Source organism: Colius striatus, chromosome 22 (genome assembly GCF_028858725.1).
Source record: "Colius striatus isolate bColStr4 chromosome 22, bColStr4.1.hap1, whole genome shotgun sequence".
Taxonomy (NCBI): domain Eukaryota; kingdom Metazoa; phylum Chordata; class Aves; order Coliiformes; family Coliidae; genus Colius; species Colius striatus.
Genome location: NC_084780.1, coordinates 4,637,530 through 4,663,373, shown reverse-complemented (window position 1 = coordinate 4,663,373; position 25,844 = coordinate 4,637,530). Strand labels below are relative to the sequence as shown.

The 25,844-nt window shown below is 48.2% G+C and overlaps 1 protein-coding gene across 1 annotated transcript; it reads left to right on the top strand.

Annotated features, from left to right (window-relative positions):
* The first annotated feature begins 257 nt into the window (after positions 1-257).
* On the top strand, positions 258-21,186 carry MDM4 (MDM4 regulator of p53). The gene is made up of 11 exons (XM_062013539.1): positions 258-411; positions 7,457-7,563; positions 10,077-10,151; positions 11,656-11,789; positions 12,270-12,319; positions 14,918-14,979; positions 15,772-15,868; positions 17,212-17,372; positions 17,886-18,020; positions 18,997-19,077; positions 20,466-21,186. Exons 2-11 carry the CDS (start codon positions 7,489-7,491, stop codon positions 21,012-21,014), a joined length of 1,419 nt encoding a protein of 472 aa, XP_061869523.1. The 5' UTR covers positions 258-411; positions 7,457-7,488; the 3' UTR covers positions 21,015-21,186.
* Positions 21,187-25,844: the final 4,658 nt, after the last annotated feature.

The following is a 25,844-nucleotide window of genomic DNA, read 5'->3' as shown; positions in this document are numbered from 1 at the left end:
GGGACCGCTGGCATCGCGCTGCAGGGAAGGGTGGCAGCTCCGTGCCTCACTCAGCGGCTGCGGCGTGGGGAGGGGTGCGGGGATTGCTCCGGTGTGGGTACAGAGGAGACTGCGGGCGCTGGCTCGCGTGGGGCCGGGGCGCGGGGCCCGTCCTCCGCCCTGTCCCGCGGTCCTCCGGCGCGGCGGGGGGCGGGCGCGCTCCCGCGGCCTCGCTGGCGGCAGCTTCCGGGCCCCGGCGCCCCCGCGGAAGCCTCGGCGCAGCCATGTTGCCCGCGAGGGGAAGTGGCGGCCCGCGGCCCCGCTAAGATGGAGGAGAGGAGCCGTCCGGGGGCGTAGGGGGGTTCCGGCCCCTTCACCCCCTCCCACAGCCCCGCCTGCGGGGCGGCCTTGGGCCCATGGAGCAGCTGTAGGGTGAGCCCGCCGCGGGAGGTCGGGGCCGGGCAGGGGGAGCGGGGCGGAGGCAGCTGAGGAGCGGCGGGGAGGGGGCTGGAGGCTGCGGGGGCTCGGCGGAAAGCTGCCGGTCCCCCCAAGCCAGGCCCGGGGAGCAGGAGCCTCGTACCCGCTGGTGAGCCGGCGGGGCCCAGCCTGGGCGCTTGCAGCCGGGAGAACGTGTCGGCTCTGGAATCGGGGGGTCGGTTGGGTTGGAGAAGCCCCTGAAGCTGCTGCAGCCCCAGCCCTGCCCTCACCCTGCCCAGCACCACTGACCCCTCAGCACCTCAGCTCCATGCCTTTGGGATCCCTCCAGGGCTGGGCACTGCCCCAGCTCCCTGGGCAGCCTGGCACAGGGGCTCACACCCCTCTCAGGGAAACAAACAGTTCAGCCTCAGCTCCAACCTCAACCTCCCCTGGGCCAACTGCAGCCCATTGCCTCTTGTCCTGTCATTCATTGCTGGGGAGCAGAGCCCGACCCCCAGCTCACCACAACCTCCTGCCAGGATGTTGCAGAGAGGGTCAGATCTCTTCTGAGCCTCTTCTTCCCTTACCTGGGCACATCAGGCCCAGGGGCTGGGTTGGCATGTGTGCTTCTGCCCTTCCTCCTGACAGACCTTCTCCCTCCTCTTCCCTCATCCAGTTCTTTGGCTTCCCTTTGAATCACAGAACCATTTCAGTTGTAAAAGCCCTTGAAGCTGCTGCAGTCCCAGCCCAGCACTGGCCCCTGGCCCTCAGCACCTCAGCTCCACACCTTTGGGGTCCCTCCAGGGCTGGGCACTCCCCCAGCTCCCTGGGCAGCCTGGCACAGGGGCTCACACCCCTCTCAGGGAAACAGTTCTGCCTCAGCTCCAGCCTCACCCTCCCCTGGGCCAACTGCAGCCCATCTCCTCTTGTCCTGTCATCCATTGCTGGGGAGCAGAGACCCATCATCACCTCACAGGGATCAGGAATAAACTCTTTATCACCCGTGTAGCATGAAGCAGCTGCATCCCTTTATTGCAGTGCTTATTTATGGGGATGGCTCCTCATAATGGGGATGGCTCCTCATAATGTGTGCACACTGAGAAATGAAGGAGCACTCCTCATATAAATCATAGAGAAATGAAGCAATTATCTTAGTTTGAACATTTGCCTCGATGAAACTGTTTTGAAGTTGTTTTTCTGCTCAGTCTCACAACTTACAGCCAAAACAACCATGTTCAAAGGCTTCTGGCTCCCAGGTGTCTGCACAAACACATAAGTGGGTCCTGGCACTTCTGAACACTTTTAACCCTTTGCTTGTAGTTCTCTCATCATTCAACCAAAGTCTAAATCTTACCTTGAAAGTGTTTCTGCTAGAAGATGATATTTGTGGGTAGAAAAAGAAAACCATGTGTCACACCCCAGACCCAAACCTTCCCATTTGACCAGAGAGATGGGGTCATCATCCCACTGACTCAGCCAAGGGCTCTGTCTTCACAAAGTCAGGCTCCAAGAGCTGTGCCAATGCCACACAGGCTTCCAGACTTTTTAAGTATGATTGTTTGCTGCTGAACACTGTTGAGGACATCTCACTGTCACCTGAAAGCTTATGGTTTGTGAGTAGCTGATGCTTATACCTTCTGTTCCAGTAATAAAAGGAGATGTGGCAAGTGCTTCTGCACTATTGCATCTTGTCCAAAGCACACTGTTTGCTTTCTAATCTTTGGCATACTGAAGGGTTATCTGCAGCTTTGGTAATTTTGGCAGCATGAGGAGTAAAAGTTGCTCTGAAATGTGGCCTGACCTGCTGACAGGGAGCTGGCTGTTGGTTGCCATGTGTCATCTTTCACCTGTCATTTTAACCTTAAAAGGTTTCCCACAGCAAAACACTCTGCTGTTTAAACATTGGAAGTAGCTGCTGTGCTGAGTGCAGCATTAACACCAGGGGAGTATTTTCAGGGAGGGATTAATAACTCAAAGAGGAGATGTGTAACCTTTCACACTTTGTAAACAGATGGACTTTGAAAGGTGATCCCTGGTTTCCAGGCTGATCAGTACTGACACATCTTGTCTGAGGTGGTGCAGGGCTGGAGTGTTCAGTGGCTTAAAGAGAGCTCAAACAAACCCACTACTTAATTTTACATAGAGTTTAAGAGATGGAAGTGATCACAGCATCTCAAGGGCTGGAAGGGACCTCAAAGGATCATCTAGTCCAACCCCCCTGGCAGAGCAGGATGAACTTTTAAGGAAGCTGCATTAAAAAGGGCTGCTGAGGTGTGAACACAGTGCTGCTGTAAGAACTTGGCCTTGCTTCTGGTCTGATATATGTTCCTTTAATGCTCTCCAAGCAGCTCCAGGTGACTGCATTGCCCACAGAGGTGGCAATGGTGCTCCAGCCAGCTCTGCACTGTACCCTCCTGCACAGGAAGGATGCTGATGGAAAAGGGTTAAAATCCCTACTGCAAGTGCTTTCTTCTTCTGAAGTGTATTGCAGACCTCCTGTGGCAGAGCTGGAATGGCACTTATAGCAATTGCCTGTATATTTAGCAACTGTTAGTAGAGCAAAAAGCACTTAGATGTTCAGCAGCTTGCAAGCTCCAAAGTGAAACATCACACAGCTAGTCCTGCTGAAGAGGTGATTAAAATAAGGGCTTTTCTCATTTTCTGTTGAAAAGGAAGTGGTTATTAGCTTCAGTTTGACTCTAAAGGTCTAAAGTACTTCTCTTCAGTCACCTCAGGGTACTGAGTGGCCCTTAGCTGGGGAAGAAGCTTGTTTTCACCATCAGTTATGTCTAGCTCCATGGTTGAACACATTAAAGTAGTGATATTGATTTGACATTCCCTTAAGGAAGCAGCTGCTATTGGCAAAAGTGACTCCAGGAAGAGCCCAATTTCATCTCTTAAAGGCAAGTGGAAGCAAAGGGGTGTGTGGTGGGCTGGAAGTGCTGCCCTTCCCCCCCTTCCACACAGCAGCTGAGGGAGGGACATTTCCAGAGCCATTTGTTAGTGTGCCTTTGTTAATTGAGACAATCAGTTTTGGTTTTCCTCCTGCTTAACGTGTTTTGCAGTTAAAAAGGAGCATTGCACAACAGTTGTGTTGGTTAACTACCAACATTTCTCACAAGGTGGCTAATTTTGGAGAGCAGCACCCAGTTGGTGGCCAATGCATCATGTCAGCAGCAAAACTCAGGTGGAATTCAGATTGAATTGTGGTTTATTTTCCTGTTGGAAGGTTTGGGTTTAACTGCAGAGGAGCTCTTTCAAATGAGTGTTTCAGCTAGATATTAACAATAACAGCCCTGCCTTTTGTTGCCATAAGTAATGTGTTAAAAGATTTCTCTCTAGTGTAGCTGTGCTTTCCTCTGGATACTTTTCCTAGCAAAGGGGTTTTTTTCCCTCTGATTGGATGCCAAGTCAATGTCAGAGCAAGGACTTAGAGCACTTAACTGAGCTTGGGACAGCACAAATTGAAGTCAAGTGGCCTATAAAGCCTGAAATCTGATAACTCATGTAATTCACAGCCCCATTTTCTCTCCTCCTGCTGCCACCTCCCAGCCAGAAGCCCCTAAATAACCATCCAACGGGTCTCATGGAGTAAAATGGAGACATTAGGAGGTGGCAGTGAAAAGGCAACTTTGATGTTTCCTTGCCTGACATGTGCAGCTCCCAAAGGGCATGTAAGAACTTGTTGGGAGCAGGATGATGTGATCAGGTGAAACAGATGGGCCAGTGGAAGCATTAACTAACAACTGAGGATGTGATCAGGCCTGGTTTACAGAGAGGAGCAGTGGTGTTCAGTGAGATAGGTGGGCAGGAGGACTTGCAGGCATGAAAACCTCCCAGGGACTCACACTGATAGGGACAAACCTAATTAACTTTGACTGGATTGTCATATTAGTGCTTGTTTGAAGCCTCCCTCCAGGGCTGCTCTCTACATGATGCTGTTTGTTTGGGCTCAGGAGACGTTTTGCTTTAGTTTAAAGCATGAAAAAGGATGATGCTGAGGATGATTTAATGTCAGACCTCAACCCACCCTTGAAGTGAGCCATTGCAGAGTCCACACACACCTCCAATAACCTCTAGTTCACGCTCCTTGCTGTGTTTTTGCTTTGCACAGAAGTTAAAAACTCTGTTGTTTTCTTCAAGAGGACTTCAAAGACCAGGCTTGGATTGGAAATCTGGCTGCAGCTTTTCAGGCACTGCTGTCAAGAAGAGTCTGTGCACTCTGCTCTTGCACTCTTCTGTCTCTGATAAACTCTTTGGTCTTCAGCCTTTCCTCCTGCAAGCATCAAGAGATCAAAACCCCACTAGACCTCTTTTAAGAGAAGGAACCTCTACCCACAAACCAGACAGTTTGTTCCTGCAGCATGCATAACCATATAAAGGGTTGGAGTGGAACAAGTGACTAGTTCATGACTCCTTTGTGATTCACTGTTTCCTCAGGGCCATCACTCTGGTGTCCAGTGTCTTTGTCTTTTATATGTAGCTCCAAAGCTGGTAGAGGGAAAGCAGTGATCAGCTGGCTTGTAACTTCATTTAGACACTTCCAGGCTTGGGAGGTAAAACTATTTGGCATAAAGCAGGTGGGAAACAAGTTGCAGGGGAAGGTTCACTAGAGCAAGAAGCTCCTCTGCTCCCTAGGAGTTTGGTGTTCCTGGCTGTGTGCAGAGAGTGGTAACAAAGGAGATTTTTCTGTCTTGGCAGGGCAATGGCTGGTGGCTGCTTCCATAAATCTTGTGGGTGCCTGCAGCCCAGACATGTTTTAGAGCTTGCATGCTTGGGAAGGTCACAGTCATCCCAGGATTAATTCCCAGCTTGAGAAAGTGAGTGTTGCTGAGAGTCCAACTCCCTGCAAATAAGTTCTAAAAGACTTAAAAAGGAGTCCTTCTGTGTAAGGATGGAAGGCCGGGCAGTAACCTGCCTGCCTTTCTCTAATAAACCCGGTATTGAAACAGTTAAAGTGATCTTTAGTTGACTCTCAACCCGGGGGAAGCAGAGTCCCTCTCCAGGAATGCAGGGCTGGGAGGGAGGCCACTGCTTTCTCCCATTTTGGCTGGTTTTCACACCTCCTTAAGCTCTTATCAGAAGCTGATGGGTTTTTAGGTAACTCCCTCTCCTGCCTTCAGAGCAGTTGGAGGCAGGAGCAGTTTTTGAAAGAGCGACTCAGAGCCCAGAGCATCAGCTCAGAGCTCCTGGAGAGGCTTCTCTCAGCACCCTCAGCTGCTGGAGCTGCTCTCCCACACAGGGAACTGCAGACTGGGAGCAGAGGCCACACTCCATAGAGCAGAGAGAAGTTCAAGGTTGGTAAGTGTGTCTGCAGCAGGTACAAAGTTCAGCTCAGCCTGTGGAGGATCCCGTGGGCACTTGGTGTTGCATCCTGCTTGGCATTGTCAAGTGGAAACATCAGGTACAGTTTAACACAGTGATAACATGGAGCTGGTTTTAGCTGTTGTAAGTCACTGTTTTACTGAGTTTCTGCTTAGATCTGGTCTCTCAGTGTTAGATCAGATGTTCCAGGTTTGGTAAATGCTTTCATCGACCTTTCCTGAATATTGAGGGGATGTTTTGGATCTTGGGGGGATGATTTTGTTCCTGTGCCTTGCTTCAGAGAAGTGTAATACTAATGAGAAGCTCTTAACAAAGTCCTAAGTCTGCTTTAATAGATGAGGCAGGGGAGGGATAAAGGCTGAACGTTGCCAGTGGTTGATAACTTGCCTTGTTCATTCCTGAGGTCTCTGAACTGCCTGCTAGGTAGATGTGCAGCTTGTTTTGTCTACATCAAAAAGGCTTGCTTACATTCCTCAGGCATAAGCCTGGTTGTTTTGCTGGTACTCACTTTTAGCTCCTCACCCTGCCTCACATTCTTTAGTGACTGATGCAGCAATAACAAATTCACTGAGCCTGTCTGGAGCATTCAGTGCAAGGCAGTGTAGACATCTTTGGCTTTACACTTTCCAATCTAACTTCACCAGCTGCATGTGTGACAAGCTGACACCACCAAATCCCACACAGCAAAAGCTTTCCTGAATTAACCTCTCTGTAGGCAAAAGCCAGGAGCCAGGCTTGAGTTCATGTCATGCTCTAAGCCTGGTGGTTACCCAACTGACAGTTGCAGGGCTTGTTGCCTGTGTTGCCTGCAGAAATACAAGTGAATTCACTCTGAAATGAAGGTTTTGTTGTAACCAGGACACCAGCAATCTCACAGATACCTTGGTCTGAGCTTCAGTCCCAAGACTAAAGTGCCTTTTTCTCCACTGGCTCATTTAATTTCCACCACCCTTTAGAGTAGTTTTCGAAGCTGTTGTGTGGAGTTGGTTAAACTGGCTTGTGCTGTGATCATGAGTCATTACAGCTCATTCTGCATATGAAGCTGTGCTCTCTGGGTGGATACTGACACTGATAGGGCTTGGCAAATTCAAATAGCTGCAGGACTTCCCCCTTTTGTTCCTTTCCAGGAAAGGATCATTTCACCTGCTCACTCAGTAATGCTGTTAGAGCTGGCCCTTTGTAGCCTGCATCTAGTCAACTGGGATGGAGCCTGCAGCAGCTTTAGCAGCTCTTGGAAAGGCAGATGCAGAAGTGTTAATCATTGCCCTCAGCCCTGTCTGCTCTTTTTGAGCAATCAAGGCCTTGGTGTCTCAAAGATTTCCACTGTGGTTGATTGTGACTCAGCCTTCTGTTTCTCTCCCTCTGACTCAAGGATTTTACCACATTAATAGAATACCAGTGGCATGATGGAGACTGGCAGTTACTTGGAGCTGGCATGTCCCCAAGTTCCTCTTGGTGCAGAGTCACAGCATCCCCAGTGCCACAGCAAATCCATCCCAGTGGTTATTGGTCAGACACTGGGCAGCTGGATGCAGCTTGGGTGGGAGGGAGCAGATAGTGTGGACAGAGCAGATGAGAGGCACAGTAACATCAGCATTCCACAGCAAGTCATTTCAGAGCTGCATGCAGGGCTAATTTTAACTACTGGTTTCCTGAAGCTTCTGAGAAGTGGAAGTGGTTAAACTCAGCAGCAGATTCCTCAGCTTAACTGGTACATCGACCTTCTCCTTCATAGGTTTGTGCTATCAACTGCTAATCACTGCCACAATGACATCTTCAAGCTCTGCCCAGCATCCAGCAGCTGAGAATGCCTGCAGAATCACTCTTGGACAAGTTAACCAGGTAATTACCTCTCCCACTTACCTTCACTGCTTTCTCCTCACTAAAGCACCGTTTCCCTCCATCAAATCAAAGCTCTCTGAGTGCATCTAATTATTTCTCCTTGTGAAGTAGGGCTTTTATCCTGAAGAGCTGTGTTAGCTTTCATTCCATGATTTATGGACATTTTAAAGGGTGGGGGGGGAATAAAGCAGTGAAAACTGTCTCTACAAGAAACTGAATGATACACTTTTGTGCTGGACCTGTGCTTTGGAGGGTTCCACAGAGCATTCCTAGTGCTGGGCTCTAATACTGAGCTTTGTCTAGCTAATAGTGCACCTCCAAGCCTTTTTTTGGAGTCAACTTGTGTAAGTCTTGAACACTTTAATTATTGACTGTTCCCTGGAACAAAAGGTGTGTGTAGCAGTGAGCCAGGGTGTGTGGTTTAAGTGTGGCTCAATACCTTGTCAGAGAAGTTTGCAAACACTAAGAGCAGAAATCTAGTCTTAAAAAAACCCACCCAGAAAGGTTTCTCCAAGACAAGCATTCATTCTTCCTGAGCAAAAAGCATCTCCACAATCTGAGGGGATGTGGCAGGAGTGGAAATGAGCTGCTGGGAAGCTGAGAGAGCCTCCCATCCCAGCCTTGATTTAGAAGCTTTGAAACAGAGCCAAGTTCTGTGCTGAATTGATGTATGTGCTTATTTATTCAATTCACTCTGCATGGAAAGAAATAAGTAAACAGGCTCTGATAGTAGTAGCAAATATTGATTGTCAGCACTGGGTGTCCTAGGCAGTGTGGAGTAAACACTTCCATTTTGGCTCTGCTGGGGTAGCTCAGGGCCCATTTGGAAGTGATCAAGCTAACTAGGTTGCTTCTTTAATCAGAAAGAGATGGATAAGAAGTTACTTTCAAAAAGCCATTTGAGAGTGGTCATTAGAGAAATGAATGAATGCAAACACATAATTTCATCTTATTAAAAGCAATGTTGCTGATACAAGCACTTGAGCTGTGCTGAGCCCTTTTTTTTCTAGTGGAAAAGCTGTTCTTGAGGAAGAGACTTGGGGCTGGACACAAGCTGTTCCACTGGAGCTGTAAAATGCATTTAGCAAGCATTGTCATGAGAGAACAGGCAGAGCAGACATTCATTGAAGAGGTGGTTTGAACAGGAATAGGAAACCTCAGAACAAATAACTTGCCAAGATACTGGCTGAGGGACAGATTACATTTGTGACAGCCAACCAAGCTGCTCTCCTTTCCTCATGCAGGGAAATGGTGCTGCAGCTCAGGTTGTCTCCTGAGATGGTGCAGAACTGCAGGTTCTGCTCTTGGGGAAAGGAGGGAGAGGTTGCAATTCCATTTATATAGGCAGAAGGGAGGGATGTGTAGGAGATGAAGGTGAATCCACCTAATGTTGATAGTTGAAGGCCTTTCCATTAGCACAGAGGCTGTGCCTTGAGAGGATGAGCCTTTGAAAGTCTAGAGGAAGCAGCACTGAATGTTGTGTGCCCAGGACTGGACTTTCAGTCCTGTGGCAGATGGAAATATCTTGCTGGATGAACATCTGACAGACAAGGAGATCAGAGGAAGAGATTCAATGTGGGAAACATGCATTAGTATACAATACAGCACAGAACTGAGCAGCATCCAGAGAACAGGGAAGGCTTTCTGGCATTTCCAGGGAACACAGAGCAGCAGATCATGTGGCAGCACCCTCCTAGGAATTGTTACCACTCTCTGAAACAGATGAAGTAGCAACGTAGGGGGGAGGCAGCTATTTAAAACATGCTGCTGTTTTATATAGCATCATCTGTCTCATCTCTACTCAGAGCTGCTCTGGGCTGTGGGTGAAACCTAAAAGGGGTTGTAGAGCAGTTGTATGGTTCCCAGGGTGCTCTGATCCTTGGTGTTAATTAACCACACCTTGTGTTTAATGCAGTCCTATTGTTATGTGCCTATTCATGGATCCTAATAAACACATACTCCCTGAGGGCTGTGCAGAGCAGGCTGTGCTGTTCAGTGCAGTAACTGAGAGAATTCAGGCATGCTGCTCCCAATGTGGCAATCTGAATGCACCATCATTGCTCCTAAATGCATGACTCAGGACATCTGCTTAGTCACTGCCCAGGACTCCATACCAAGGCTCTGAGTTTCCAGTCTTCCCTGCACAGGATGAATGACATCAAAGTTAATGGGACAATGTGAGTGATTAAAGCCTTTAGAGCTGCCTGTCCAAATTCCTTGGCACTTGAATCTGTGCTGAAGTCCTCCTGACTTCTTGTGAAGCTTTGTCTGTGCAGAGCACTTGTGGAAAAGAATGCTGGCCTGAGGCCAAGCACTATTCCCCACAAGCTCCAGCTCCTGCCATGGCCTCCAGAGTGTTCTCTGTGCTTAGTCTGAGTGTTACCCAGGCTGATTTGGGCTACTTGGGATTTGTTAGCTGTTCTATGCAGCACTCATGCCAGGGGGGACTTGCTTTCTCTCAGCAGGACACTGCTTCATGCCATTCAAACCCAACTCTCTACTTTGTGTTTTAGGTGCGTCCCAAACTGCCACTTCTGAAGATTCTGCAGGCTGCAGGTGCCCAAGGTGAAACCTTCACACTGAAAGAGGTGGGCTCAGTTTCCAGGCACTGTAACCATGCCTGTCCCTGCTTGTTTGGGAGATGGCTCCTTGTTGGGAAGGGATGGGACTGGCTATTCACTCTCCTGTACTCTGAAGCCCCATCTGTAGGTAGGGCTACCTTCCTCCTAGGGCTGCTGTGATTTGATTGACCATAAACTGTCTTGAGAGGAATTGTCTCAACTGTCTTGCCCCTGGAGGAATTGGGAGTGTGAAATAGTAAAGAACTTTCTTTCTCTTTGGAAAATTAGAGACCTCTTTAGAGAAAGGAGAGATGGACAGATTCTGTTCCATTGTTCAGTGCAGGGAAGCCTTAAAAACTGGATTCCAGTCGATACTTTTCTTTCAACTTCCCTTTGAAATGGCTTGTCAGCCAAACCTGAGAGACTCTGAATTCATTTCTTTCCAGATTAAAACACAGTATGTGTACAAGATGAGAAAAAAATATGACACTGCCTGTGATTTACAAGAGTGTCCTGTCTACAAGGAATTAAATGCAGTGCCTTTTCATTATGAACGTGTCAAATCTTCCTGCAGAGCCCTGTGACTTATTGGAAAGACTTATGCATTTAAATAACTTACTTAGCTTCTGTTTTTTTCCTGCAAAAAACAAATGGAATGGTTTAAATGGGGAGAACTGAGTGTTAAATGCAGGTTACTTGTGTGGATTAACATTTCAACTTGCCTGAGTCAGGATTTTCTGCAGTGAATGGAGTGTGATTAGCAACTTTTTGGTGTTGCTGGCATTCAGGAGGGTCACTTTGGTGGGTAATGGGGGGTGGAACCTGCTTAATGCACTTTGCTTTCTTCTCTTGTCCTCTGGATTCCTCACTGTAGCTGGCAGTGTCCCCTGGCTCTCAGAGGATGTTTCACAGAATCTTAAGGGTTGGAAGGGAGCTGCAAAGCTCATCCAGTGCAACCCCCCTGCCAGAGCAGGGCCAGCTAGAGTAGGTCACTCAGGGACTGGTCCAGTTCCTTGTTTGGGATACTGATGCACTTATTTTTGCACCTTGCACACTGTATCCTGAGGCACAGCACTGTTAGTGTGGCCATCCTTCAGTAAGAGCTTATTCTTTGAACTGGGGATACCTCCTGCCTCATCCCCACCCACTTCTTTACTCTGAGTTGAACAGCAGCAGTCTACATCAGCAGCTCTCACTGAGGGACACTGCCCAGATAAAAGCATTGTCATCCATGTCATGTTTCATTTCAGTGTGGGGTAGCAGAGTGACTGCTGTTTGTCCATCTTGGACTCAGTTTTCCTTCTTGTCAAGGGTTAATAGTTCCAAACCTAACAGCAGTATGGTAAAGCATAACTCTTCCTTGGTTGGGAGGCACCTATGACTAGCAGATGTGCCTGGAAAGCAGGTACTTCTGACCTCACACTGTACAGGGAAGCAGGAGGCAGGTATCATAAGCCAAAGTGAATTTCCAGGGTCTTTGGTGGTTTGCTTTCAGCTCACACATGGCTAATGGTGTGTTGTCTATCCACAGGTTATGCATTACCTAGGACAGTATATAATGGTGAGGCAGCTATATGACAAAAGACAGCAGCACATGGTCTATTGTGGAGGAGATCAGCTGGGGGAACTGCTGGGACTGGAAAGCTTCTCTGTGAAAGACCCCAGGTAGGAAATAGCCACCTTGAATGTCTGTTGCATTACAGAGGCTGCTGAGACAGGACACTCTTGGTGTCACTGTCCCTGTGCACTGTCACATGAACCTCTGTGACTACCCAGTGCCCTGCTTGGTGGCTTATTGGTAATAATGCATGTGACAAGTTGTGCTCCTTTGTTCTGAAGAGACAGTTCTGAATGGTGCAGGCAGTGAGCTGCTTGAGGTGATGTCTGAATCCCCTTCTACATCTTCTCAGGCCATTGATCTCACACTTAAGCAAAGATCTGCATCCTTCAGTTAAGTTCTGAGCTAGACTTCTCTGCAGCAAGCACTTAGGAGTGGCAACCCCTCCCCACTGCAGCAACCAGCATCTCTCTAGATGCTAAAAGAAAGATTCTATCCCTCTGGATACTACAAGAGAGTTTCTGTCCCTGCTTTAAAAGGGCACTGCTGTTTGTGAGTGTTCTCAGCTGTTGCTTTCTTCCCCACAGCCCAGTCTATGACATGTTGAAACGGAACCTGACATCTGCAGCACTAACAGGTAGGTTTGGCACAGTGTGGGCAAGTGTATTCAATGTAGTGTTGATGTAATTTGGGTAAGTAATGATACTGAGAAAAGAGAAACGTGTCTGAAGTTGGAACAACCTGCTAATGAAGGCTCTGACAAGACAGTCTCTTGGAATATGTGTCTTTTCTGTGTGTCCACCCTCAGTAGCTGTGATCTGAAATCAATTAGCTGTTGGAGTAACATGGCTGCCTGTAAGCTAGGGCCAAACCCTGGAGCAGCAGTCATGCTCTGTCTGGAAGCACACTGACAGAGCAAAATCTTCTAGATGCACAAATCAACGTGTCTGAAGCATCCCATCCACATCATAATGGATTTCTCTGTCTCAGTTTCACAGCATTCCACAACTCTTTGCTCTCACTTTGTTTTCTACTTTCTTAGTCTTGAGACTGAATGTGAATGCTGCCAAACCCAGCTCAATTAAACACTTGAACCTTTAAAGGTCACTGTTACTTTCCCAGCTCATCAGAGGAACCAAATCTGTGTACATCCAAAGTCCTCCAGTCATAAATGAAAATGAATCTCTCCTGATGGCTTCCTTGCAGCCACTTCCCATTGGAGGGCTGGTAACCTTCCCTTAAAAACCAGTCTTGTGATGACACTACAAGTGTGGGAGCTGCAGCAGGAGAGTTGTGGAGTCTTGTGCTGTACTTCATGAGGTCTCTAAGCAGATCATCTGGACTTAGTTCTTCATAAGGGCTTAGTCTGGTTTTGCACATGTACATAAAGGTTGTGCAGATCTAGAAACTGGGAAAGCAAGGCCTTAAACTGGTTAGTCCATGGATTGGTGCCTCCTCTCTCTCTTTCTATAGGAGAATCTTCCTAAGCAGACTCATCTAAATGTGTTACCTACAGAATAACTGTGTGAGTGCCCTTTCCCTTGCTCCAGCCTCATCCCCAGAGGCAGTGGATGTGGAGTGCAAAGGATCCCAGCAAAACACTCTCTCCTCTGCTGCCCTGTCCCCTTCTACTTGATGTGTGCATGTGGCTGTGTGTGTGTATGTGCCAGTTGTGGTGTAACCATTTATAAACCTGCTCAAGGAAATGTTCCTTCAGGCAGCTGATGGCTGAGTTGTACCACTGAATCTGCTTGTGTGTGTGTGTGACTATAAAACAAGCTTGGCAGACCAGACCTTTGACAGATACACAGGGAAGATGACTCTAGAGCCTGTTTTCTCTTCATCCATAGGGCTTAAAGAGGTCTTTGTGTCTTGTAATAGCTGCTTATATTCATTAGCCAAATCAGTGCTTATCAGCACATGCAGATTGTCTCCATCTCCACTTGCAGAAAGGAGAGCCACTGCAGTACATCTTGATAACAAAGACTAAGCTCTCACGTCCTGATCTTTTATCAGATGGTGTCCAGCTTTTGCTCACCTCAGCTGCACTCAGGAATCCCTCCCATGAAGTTCATTTTGTGTGGTGTATGTTGGGTTCAGAAGAGGAAGCCTTCCATTAAGCACAATGTCTTTTCACACCATATTTAAAGCTGTTTTCCATTAGTGACAAAGTGTTAGAAGGGCAAGTCTTCACCTCTTCTAATGTCACACAGCTGGGGCTGAGCCAGTTGGCTTCTGTTTTCCTTCAGGTATTAAATGATCAGTGACTGCAGAAGCTGTAGAGTGATGGGAGCGAAGAAAGGAAAGCTGAACTAATGCATGAAGGCAAAGGATGTGGGCTAGAGCCATACCATTTTGTGGTCATGGGTTCTGGTCCATTTTAGGGGCCACTTTGTGATCCATTTTTCTGCCTGCAGCAGCAGATTCCAGTGTCTTCACATGAGATCATGGTGTGAGTTGGCCTGTTCAGTCTGCCTGGCATTCAGCAGGGAGCTTCTCTGCTAAATTGAAAGGAGAGCAAGCAGCAGCCATCCTTGCATCTTTTGTTCTCTAGCTAGTCATTCTCTTTAAAGGGTAGACTTCCAAAGAGCAGCTCTCCTGTTAGGTAGAAAGATTTCTGTTCATTTGGTTGTTATTGCTGCTTAGGTTGCCCTTTGTAATTCACTCTTGGGGCCAGCATCATCATCTGGATTACACTGTGCTCTAGATGTGTGCACAGTTACCCAGGACAGAGCTTGCTGAGCATGGAATTCTCCCTTCTTCAGTGTAGTCATTGTCTTTCATGCCCACATCCTTTAAGAAAGGAGATTTTCCTGGCTCAGCCTAAGCTGAGAGAGGTACTTCTAAAGATCTTACTTTTCTCTGTTCCACCTTCTTGAGTGTGAGTCAGATCCAGCCTTCATTTGGGAGTCCTCACTGCTGTTGCTCTGGAACCTCTTGTGATGGCAGGACAGCCTGTAGGAAAAAAAGAAGAGTTTCTCACACTGGGAAGAAGGTTCCTAACATGCTGGGACTTTGCATCAAGCTTCATCTCCAAGGAGTCACAGACTCTGTGACAAAGCTCAGGGAGTTTGGGAGGAATGCCTCTCTAAAGAAGAAAAGGCTCTGTTTCTCTTCCAGGGTTCCTTAGAGGTCTGCCAAGCCTGGCTTGTTGGTTGCTTGCTGAAGCCTCTCTGTGTTGTGAGAATGGTTATTACCAGGGAAGGTTTTTTCTTTTGTTTTACCTGCCATCCAGATGCTGCTCAGACTCCCCCAAAGGATCAGAGCGTCGATAAGCCAAGTCAAGACCAGCTGAAGGTAAACCCACTGCCTGGTGGTTTCTTTTGTTGTACAGAGTGCCCCTTCTCTGTACCTGTGCATGGTGGACTGCCAGAACTTTGTGCTGCTTGGCTGCCAGGTCCTCACCTTCCTGAAAAGTTCTTGGGAGTCCACAGAGCAGGGACAGAGTGACCCTTCTCTGTTCTCTTCATAACAGAGTACCAGTCTCTGAGCGCGTTTCTCTGGGGTGTAGCACTTCCAGTCCTCAGTTCCTCCAGCATGCTCTGTGTTTTCATGTCTTCTCCCCTTTGCCCCTTCTCTCCCATCCCCTCCCTGACTTAGGAACTGCCAAATAATGCAGCATTCTAAACCATGTTAGCAAGTTTCCTTGTGTTCAGTAGGACTGTTTTCAGAAGCTTTTTAGGCAGAGGATGAAACCTAGGAAAAATCTTTGCACATTCCAACCTGGTTTCCAGGTGTATCTTGGGAATTGGGCAGGCTGGGATGGGAGGTGGCTGCTCACACTGGGTGTCAGGGAGTCACAAAGATCACAGTATTGCTACATTGAAGATGGCAACACTTGGACTTTGGCCAACCTTAAGATTTTTCCTAGGTTGCAGGTATGCTGTTTGTGCTGATTACAGGTGCATTTGAGTTCTGAAAGGGTTAACAGCCTCTAGTTTTCTTTTGTTCAGAAACTCCTTCTCACTTCTCTTCATAACCTCTTGGTCTGATACTGCAGCTGGTGACTGGGAATGGAAGTGCTACATCCCCTTGTCCCTGTAAGCTCTGCTGGACTAACATCTCTTTCTTTTTCCTCCCTTCATCCAGTTTAGCCAGCAAGAAGGTTCTGACACTGGTCTCACAGAGGGTGAAAGCAACACTTCTGCTTTGTCTACCTCAGAGCAAAAATGTGAGAGCCATGAAGGTGAGTGGCAGCTTGTTTTTCCCCCACAGTAACACAGTGTGTGTCAGCTCTGTGTCCAGTGTGACACGTTGAGCTCTGCATCAGCAAAATGCTGGAGGAGGGAGTTGGGAGGCTTAAATAAAAACCTGTTGTGGAATAGAAGCTTTAAAAATGATCAGTTGATGCTAAAGGCTGAGAGAACTGCAAAAAGGTGCTTTATGATAGACAGGTTTTGTAGCTTGATCTCATAAATAAACAAACACTTTCAATAAAACAGCAGGTTAAGCCCCAAAAGCACATCTGTCACTAAACAGTGCCATTAGAAATCTTGCAGACCTTGCTGAAGGCTATTTTAAATGCTGAAATTAGACTTGTGTCTATTTATCTTCCCAAGGGACTCTCTCCTCCTGATTACCCAGCACAGAGCCTGAGCTGCCTGCAGTCATTACCTGCAAACCAATCAGGGGGCTGAATAACAATGGATTTGGGGTGGTTTGTTTTCTCTCCAGCTTAGGTGTGATACAGCTCCTTCCCATGTAGCCATTTCCTTTGGTGTAGTGGCTGGGGATTTCTTGCTGCTTCACTCATACTCTGAAGTTCCAGGAGCAATTTCCCATTTTGTTCTGCTTTTCTGTTCTCAGTTCATTCTCATATCAAGGAACCTCACTTGGAAAAGCAAACCTTCTTTGCAAGTGTGGGCTTTTCCAGATCAATTGAGAGGGAGAGAGATTTTCCTGGCTGCATGTGTACAAAAGAGGTAGAGACAGTCCTTGTCTGTGCCTTTGAAACTCTTGGCATAGAAGAGAGAGAGATTCAAGGTTGTCTTGAAGTTCAGACTGCTGAGTTTAGGATCAGAGGCTAAACTGCACAAGCTAAAAAGGAGGCTGAAGCAGAGGGCTATGAAGGATGGATTCTTTCCTTCCTGCTTCCTGTTGTGAGCCTGGTTTGGGAATCCAGGAGCTCCCATCACTGGAAACTTGAACTAAATCCAAATCAGTTCTTTCTGCATGTTTAGTCCCTCAGGAAATCTCCTCAGTGGTGACTTGGCTAAAGCTCTGAGAGAAGTGTTTGTGTGTTTCTGTGGTGTGTCTTAAAGTAAAGCTGAAGAGAACCAGTACTGGTATAGAGGCACTGGGAACACTGGGATGCTCCTCTGAGCTCTGCTGGCTGTGCTGTGCCTGTTTGGCCAGATTCACCTGGGCAGGTCCATGAACATGGACATGCAGCAGCTCTGACATCTTGGCAGTAACTGGCTGTAAGAAGCAGCAAGAAAGCTGTCTGACATCAAAGGGGGCCAAATTTTTCTCTGCTGGTCTCTGAAACTGTAGGTGTGGCATGACTTAGATTCTACTTGGCTCTTACAGACAAAGACTTGATAGAAAACCTCTCTAAAAGCAAGAAGCCTAAACTGGACCTAGTGTTTGAGGAATGGGATGTAGCTGGTCTTCCATGGTGGTTTTTAGGCAACCTCAGAAGCAATTACAAGTCCAGAAGTAATGGATCCACAGATATTCAGACTAACCAGGTGTGTAGACATTTTAAATGGGTGCCCTGTATCCTCTTCCTCTCCTCTTTTGGGTTCCAAGGAAATACAATACCCTTCTTTCTTTCCCCTTCCCACTCCAGGATTTTCAGCCTCTCCCTTGTGTGTGCCTGTCCCAGCCTTTCACATCAGGTGGTTGGTTACCTTTAGTGTTCTTAAACGAACCAGACTCTCTCTGCAGACTGTGTTCAGCCATTGGAGGCCCTTCTGCACTCTAGAGCATTGGTTGTACCTCAGGAGCTATGTCCCCTTCTGGGTTGGAAGTTATCACTCAGTTGGAAGTCATTCTCTCAGGGGAATGACTGTGGTGCTGCTTGCAAAAAGGGGTGTCTTTGTGAGGGCAGTAAGCTGCCCTTTTCTCTGGAGAAGCCTTCCAGGGCTGAGAAGGCTGTTAGTGAGCAAGAGGGGAGAGGCATTCACTGTGACTATGGCTCTGCTGCTGCTCCTGCTGCTGCCCTGAGCTCTGAGTGGACTCTCCTGCTTCTCTTCCCACAGGACATAGACACAGCCATTGTTTCAGATACTACTGATGACTTGTGGTTCCTCAACGAGTGCCCATCAGAGCAGAGCAGTGCTGCAGTCAAGGTGGAAACGCTTGACTGCGAGGAAATGAAGGAAGGTGACAGAAAGGTACCTCTTGAACAGCCACAGCGTGGGGGTCTGTTCCTTCTTGATTTATCTCATGGTGTGTGCTGGTTTTGGAGGAGCTAGGTCATAGAATCAATGGTAGGGGTTGGGAGGGACCTTTAGAGATCATCCAGTCCAACCCCCTGCCAAAGCAGGTCCCACTTAGATCAGGTCACACAGGAACGTGTCCAGGTGGGTTGGAAACCTCCTGAGAAGGAGCCTCCACACCCTCCCTGGGCAGCCTGGGCCAGGGCTCCCTCACCTCAGCACCAAAGGACTTTCTCCTCCCGTGCCAGGGGAACTGTTTGTGTCCCAGCTGATGCCCATCAGCGCTTGTCCTGGCACTGGGCACTGCAGAACAAAATGCTGCTCCAAAGTCAGTGACCATCCAGAGTTGAAACTGTGTAGAAAACATGTCATCATTCTGTCCATGGGCTGAGAGCTTTCCTGTGTGGTCAGTCTGCTTGGCTGCTGGGTTAAAGACCTGGGTTTTCAAGGCCCAGATTTACTTTAAAAAGAATCAAATTGGCTGATAGAGTCAATTCCTAACCACTGTCTGCAAGATTAATAAAAGGCTTAAAGAGGAAAACCTCAGATCCCATTGTGTTAGCATTCAGTGACAGGCTGGCCTGGTCTGCCAGCTGAGCTGGTAATGAGATTGGTCACAGGCAGTTAATCAGATGTGTGCTCAAAGGCCTGAGTTCATGATTTCTTCTGTGTAGGACCACTCAGGGCTGTGTGTGCCTGTGTTTATATGCTTCATGTGTGCATGAGAGAGAAGCAGAGCTGACCACAGGCAAATACAACTGCAAAGCAGCCCAACAACCAGTTAGCATCATTCTGGAAGAGACACAGAACATAAATTGGCTTTTCATTCCCTCATGGAAATGATTTAATTACCACTAATCATTTTAGTTTTGGTGTAGAAATCATCAGTAGAGATTACTGCAGCTCCCTAACAACATCTCACCCACTCCAGGTGACTGAGGATGTGTGTTTGCATGACCTGGAGGATTCTCAGTGCTTAAGTGATGACACAGACACAGAAGCTGCTTCTGAGGTAGGTGTCCTTTAGGTCAGCATTCCCTGCTTGGAGCCTGCAGCATCCTAGCTGTAAGCTGGACAAACTCATCCTACAGCTGCTACTGGTTGTGGTAGGAGAAGCTGATTCTCACATGGGTTTCAAAAGCCATCTCACCCCATTTTTCTGAGACACCTGTGTGGCTTTTGTCAGGAGGAGAGTCTGTGTTCCTGCTGCAACATCTTTGCCCTTGCAGTGCCTCTCTGAGGACAGACCACAGCTCCTTTCCATGATTAAATGAAAAAACAAGGTGGAAAGGGAGAAGAAGCAGTAATTACTGGGCTGTTACCCCTCCCCACTACCCCATTCCTCTCCTGAATTCCCTCATGATAGCTACTGAGGGACATAACATTTCTGTTCTTTCATCTGTCCTTTTCCCCTCCTGCAGGCTGCCTTTTGTTGTCAGTCAGCAAAAGTCTGTTGTGAAACTCTTTGCAGCTGATGGCACCACAATTTTTTAGCCTAATTTTCTAGGCTGTGCATGCTTGACAAATTAGTTTCTCCCTGGCACTGGACAGCTGAATCATAACTGTGCACTTGGGCAGCTCTTGCCCTTGCTGTGTGGGGTAGTCAAGGAAGCTGCTGTTAGTTGTGCAGATTCAACAGATGCTAAGTGATTAGTGAGCCTGGGAAATATATTCCTGACTGTTTCCAGGAGCTCTGCCCTTGAGTTTAGAGCGAGATACTAAAAATCCAATAAACTGCACAGCTTGAGAACATTGTATTCTTGCACAGTGCTGAAGGTTGGGAGGAAGGAAGGACAGATTTTAATGCCCAAGAGATTTGCATCTGTAGAATGCACAAGAGCAGTCAAATTCTCTTCAGGCTCTCTGAGGTGCTGAGCATCACAGGATCTCAAGGGCTGGAAGGGACCTGCAGAGCTCATCTAGAGCAACCTCCCTGCCAGAGCAGGACACCTAGAGTAGGGCACACAGGGACTCATCCAGCTGGGTTTGGGATGTCTCCAGAGAAGGAGACTCCACAGCCCCTCTGGGCAGCCCCTGCCAGTGCTCCCTCACCTCAACAGGGAACAAATTCCTCCTGGTGTGTCTCTGGAACCTCTTCTGTTGCAGCTTGTGCCCGTTGCCCCTTGTCCTGTCATTGGCCATCCCTGAGCACAGCCTGGCTCCATCCTCCTCACACCACCCTTGATGGATTTATAACATGAATGAGGTGACCCCTCAGGCTCCTCCAAGCTCCAAAGCCCCAGCTCAAACCCCCAGTCAGCCTTTTGCAAGCTTAGACTGTGTCATAAATGTCCTTTATAATGAATCTTCATTGCTTTTCACACCCAGAGAAGGTGAGTTGGATGCAGGAATACACTAACCTGCTGCTGTTTCTGTTTATCTGCCTCCATCATCCCTCAGGACCGTTGGCAATGCACCAAATGCAAGAAGTTGAACCCTCCATGCAAACGGTACTGTTACCGCTGCTGGGCCCTGCGCAAGGACTGGTACTCAGATTGTCCCAAACTGCCTCATTCTCTTTCTCTCTCCAACATTGATGCTATGCAAAACAAAAATGATGATGAAGGCATTGATGTCCCAGACTGCAGAAGGACTATTTCTGCTCCAGTTGGCCAACCCAAAGATCTCTACGTGGTAGAAAACAAACCGTGTGTGGATCCCTGCAGCTCCATTGAGTCGTTGGATTTGGCACGGGAGGGCAAGGAGTCCCTCTTGCATTTCACTCAGCATCAAAAGGAGGAAGAAATCCAGTCTTTAGAGAGTATAAAGAAACTACTGAATCCTTGCTTCTTATGCCATCACAGACCACGGGATGGGAACATTGTCCATGGAAGGACTGCTCACCTTGTAGCCTGTTTCAAGTGTGCAAAGATGCTGAAGAAAAAGAGGTCACCTTGCCCAGTGTGCAGGAAAGACATCGAGATGGTGATCAGGATCTTTATGGGGTAGTTGTGCCAGTTCAGGCCTTCTCCACCAAAAGCCAGCACACAGGTTTTCTTGCACTCACACAGGTCTGAACTTCAGAACATGGCAGGTGAATACCAAAGACAGTTAAGGTTCAGATCTGACCACGAACACTGAGGAATCCTCTGCATCAAATAAAGCAGCATCTCACTTCCAATGGCCTTTCAAATGAGAGAGCAGGGCCTGAGTGGCACGTTGGGATCAATGCCCCAGCTTTGAAATGGTCTAGACCTTCTAATATCAGCTCAGTGGTGTCACTGAGGATCCTCTGTTCCAACAACTGATCCTTGGAGAAAACAAGTTTGGGAAAGAGCTACAACTTTGGCTGTTGGGGAGTTGTTCTCCAGGTAGTCCAACCCTGTGCAATGCCTTGTGAGGGAGGAGTCTGCATCTGAGACAGAAAATACATATATATGTGCAGGGGTAGGAAAGGGGGTGGGAGGGAAGGGTAGACCTAGGTGTCTGCAATTTAGATGAGCCATTTCTCCAACCAGCAGTCCTCCTGAGGGCAGGGAGAAGTGGCTAACTTGGGCTTTTGATTTATTATTCTATTTCAGTGTTGCTTTGTTAGAAAAGGTGAAGGTTCTCTTGCTCCCAGATTGGAAATCAGCCCTCCCAGGTTTTCAGTCTGCAGCTGTCTTGGGTCACACATCAGATGGCAAAAGAACAGGGTTATACTTTGTTATTGGACCTCTTGGTTTCTATTGATTTGGTTTCTTCATTTCTGTGTCACCTTGCATAGCTTGGTTGAAGCCTGACAGCTTGGTTGAAGCCTGAGCAGTGTCAGCTCAGAATCTGCTCTGCCAGCTGGATTAATTTACTAACAGCTCTGTGCATGGTTTGAGATGTTCTCATAGCTCTGTGCTTACAGCACCCTTGCAGCTTCTGCCTCCCTCATCTCATCAGGCCAACAGAGCCAGAAGCTGCTCACTTCAGAGTCCATTGTGGCTTTAAAGACAAGATGTGAACCTCTGAGGGAAACAGATGCTTCCAGTGGCAGCTGGTGAGTCTGAGGGCTGGGCCTGCTGCTGGGTTTTTCATGTCCTCCACTGATTTTTTTCTTTCCCTGGGATTTAATCCTTCAAATCCATTGGCAGTGTTTCCATTTTCCTTCAGAGCTGTGCAGTGGTGGCTGCACTGGCTGTTACAAAACTCAGCTAGAACGTGCAGCTTAAGTCTAACCCTTTTCTGAGATCATCTCCCAGGGAGTGCTCAGATCCTCCTCAGCCTTCCAGTTGTGCAGGGCTTTGGAGGGCCTGTGTCAGGCAGCAGGTAGCAACAGTACCTTCACCTTTCATGCACACAGGCATTGGGGTTCAGGGTGTAGGATAAACCCTGGTTTTTCTTCTCTGCAATTCCCTCTCTCACCTGCAGACAAAGAGAAGACAGTGCTGATGCTTTGATGTTTCTCTAGGCTGTTTCCCCCCTTGTTTTCCACACTCCTTGTGCTGGTCCAGCCTTTGGCAGCTCAGGGTGCAGCGAGAATCCCTCAGAACCTGCCCAGCAGAAGGTCTCAGCAAACCAGAGTGTCAGAGTCGTTTGTCTGCAAAGACACTGTCACAGGTGCTATATGCTCTCACTGCCAAAAGCCAGATCCACTTTATATTTTACCTAGGCTTGTGATCATTTCCATGTTGCCTGTAATTTTGGTGGCTGTTGCTTACAGTTGTGTTTTAAAGCTTGGAGCAGAACCCCTTGCACTATCTCTCTAAGTCCATTGGAGTCGATCCACATGGGAAAAGCTCGTTTCTTGCTCCCTTTACTAAAGGGCTGGTTCACTTGCTGGTGATGCACTTTAATCATGCTCAGATCAGCAGAGTTAACCACCTGGAATCACCAAAGGGAGCTCCTGCCAGGTAGTTGCTTCCCTTTCAAGGGTCTGGGGCTCAGCAGGGTGCTTTTGTGGCACTTGTGAACACTGTGAATTCCCCCTCTTTTTGCCCTCATTGCTTCTAAGAACTAAATGTTGTGCTAAAAGCAGTTTTGCTGAATTGTTCAGATCTGTTCTGCACTGAAAAGGAAAAAAGAAAGAAGGTTTGAAGGTTCCATTCATGGGGTTGAATATCCCAACCAAGATCCTACTGAGATCTGCCTGCAGCTTCTGTTACATGGAGGTTTGTTAGTGTGGCAGTTAGTGATCAAACCCCAACCTGCAGGAGAACATTCAGTGGGATGATCTCTGTGGCTGTGATTCCTTGTTCAGTGTCTCCATGGTGTTTGCAATGTGCATTTGTCAGGTTCTTAACTCTTTTCTTTCCACTGAGGTAGTTAAACTGACATCAGAGAGCCAGGACCTTGCAGTTGTTTTCCCTTCCTCCAGAAGAATAAGCTATTGCAGCACAAGCACATTGTGTGCAGCTGGAAGTGCCCAGGTTGTGGCTGGGGCTTGGGGTTTGGGGGGAGTTTTTAGTGCAGGAGAAGGGGAGAAGAATATTTTATTGCTTTAACTTAAGTCTTAAGTGTAAATAGGTAGCAGTTCCCCAAGAACTGCTCTTCTGATGCTGTTTAAGAAGTGCAGGCTTGAGGGCTGGGTTGAAGAAGTAGCTCAGAGCACTCAGCTACACTGTGAGAGGTGGCCAGGCAGTGCTGTTACTTTCCTTTTGCACAGATGTGGCAGTTCATGTGGGGCCCTGTTTCAGAAACCCCTTGTTTTGGGAGGAGCTGGGCATTTCCCTGAGGCAGGTGTGAACTCAGGTGCTCTGGGGACACTGTTGGTGTCTCGTAGGAGATGACAGTTCTCTCTTCCAGTGGTTTGACTGTGAAGTGCAATATGAGGGAGAGAGGTCCATGGTAACCCTTAGCAGTCACTGCTGCCTGTGTGTTAGAAGTGTTGAGTGCAGCTGCCTTTCAATGCCCAGGCTGAAAAGCTTTCTCTCTGTTCTGCTTTCCACTGGTGCCATTGGCTGCTGTTCCTCAGGATCCTGCTGCAGCCTCACTGGCACGAGTTTACCTGTAGGTCAGGTTTCATTTCCTACACCTTCTGCTTTTCAGCCAGGAATTTTGGCACCAGTTATCCCCAGAAGCAGCTCATTTCTTACTTGGGTGGGTGTTGAAATGCAGCATGGGGACCAGGAGGCTCACAAGTGGCTGACAGTGCTCTGCAGTGTGCAACCCCTCTGCATCAGCAGCCACAGGCACCTGGGCTGCATTTCCTCCTCAGAAGTCTTTAAGTGCCTCTTCTCAGTGACTCTTTGTGCACACACATCACACCAGCCTTTGCTTCAGCCCTCTCTCCCAAACCCTCAGCATCCTTCCTCTGCTGAGATGTGATGTTGAGCCAGTTTAGCCTAAAGAAAGCCTCTAGAGGGGATTACAAAGATGCTTTGGAGCAGCCTCCCCAGGGGGTTTCTTTCTGCTGGATGGTGGGTGTTCCCACAACGACAGCTCTGAACTTCCTACCTGTGTTGTGTATTTATTATGGTGCCTGAGTGATGGAAACCACAATGCAGCTTGTCAGGATCTGCTCCATCCTCCTGTGTCCAACACAGATGGGTATCTGCTGCTGAGGAACTCTCCTTGCAGAGCAAAAAAGGGACTGTTGGACAAGTGGAAGTGGGACTGGAGTGGAAAATGTGTCTCAGACCCATTGGGGCAGCTTGCTTTTGCCTGCTCACACTCTGCCTCTTCTCAGCTTCATCTTCCAGTCTTGGAAGAGAAAGGAAAATGCTTCCAGGAAGGGCCTTCAGTGAAGGCTGAGCATTTTGGAAGATGCAGTGATTGAAGAAAGAGCCAGGGTGCTGGTCTCCATTCATTCTGGAGCAAGGTACTCCTTGAGTCCTGTGCATGTGCTTTGGCCTCTTGGACTTTGAAAAGCAGCATCAGGGTCCTTGACAAGGAGAGAACTGTGAGGCTGTTCTGTCAAGAGCAAGAATGAGCCTCCCAAACACTATGGGGGTGAAGAAGTGTGTGTTTGGAACAGCTCTTGATGCACAGATGCCCTTCAGTGAGCAACTTTCCTGCTCTGGAAGCCTTCTTGGTCATTTGCCCCCAGTGACTGGCATGTCCTTGCTGCTTTGGAAACGGGTGAGACCCTTCTTGGTAGTACCCAAGTGGTGTCTGGCCAGCAGAAGAGGCAGCTGCCACAAGCAGGGTCCCACATCCCATCAAGCTTGCTCTCTGCACCTTATTCTGCTGAGTACAGGCAGCTGCTGCCATTGCAGCCTTGTTGTTCTCTCTTTATTTTGCCCTGGTGACACAGCTGGGGGAACACCCCATGCCTGCCACACTGAGCTTCAAGGTACTTCAGGAGGAGGCAGCTCCCTGCAGTTGTCTTCAGTCTGCAGCTCCTCAAAGACATTACCACACCCTGAGAAGACACATGAAGGCAGCAGGAACATGTCCTGCCTCTGGCAAAGATAAAGACTTGCTGTTGTGCATCTCCCCAGCACCCTTCCCTGGAAGGATCTGTCAGCCCACATAGATCTGGGCTTTGCTTGCTTTCCTCTCTTGTTCAGAATATCCCACCCCCAGAGGCCCTGCAGCCACAACCAGGAGCCTCAGCAACATCTGGCTGTTTGCACTAGTTACAGAAGGCACATGTCACAACATCCTGGCCTGGGCTTTGTGTCCTGAGCATAATAAATTGAATTAAGTCAAGCACATGCTGTGATGCTGCAGGTTTGTGTGTTCTCCTTTGTGCTGGGCTTCAGGAAGGTCACTTACCAGTGTGCCAGGACCTCCTGGGCATCCCTGGATGCTTCTTGCTTTGCAGTTGGGAGGCTGGGGCATGAATCCCATGGTGTTTGCAAGAGCCAGCAGGAATGGCAGCTTGGAAAAGCATCTCCTGTGCTGCTGTGAGGCTGCTGCCCCAGCCCC

Bases quoted from the DNA above. Each gene is read 5' to 3' on its own strand.
- MDM4 (XM_062013539.1), top strand. From the start codon at position 7,489: ATGACATCTTCAAGCTCTGCCCAGCATCCAGCAGCTGAGAATGCCTGC. The intron at 12,320-14,917 runs GTAGGTTTGGCA...CCTGCCATCCAG, and splicing joins GACATCTGCAGCACTAACAG to ATGCTGCTCAGACTCCCCCA. The intron at 17,373-17,885 runs GTGTGTAGACAT...CTCTTCCCACAG, and splicing joins CAGATATTCAGACTAACCAG to GACATAGACACAGCCATTGT.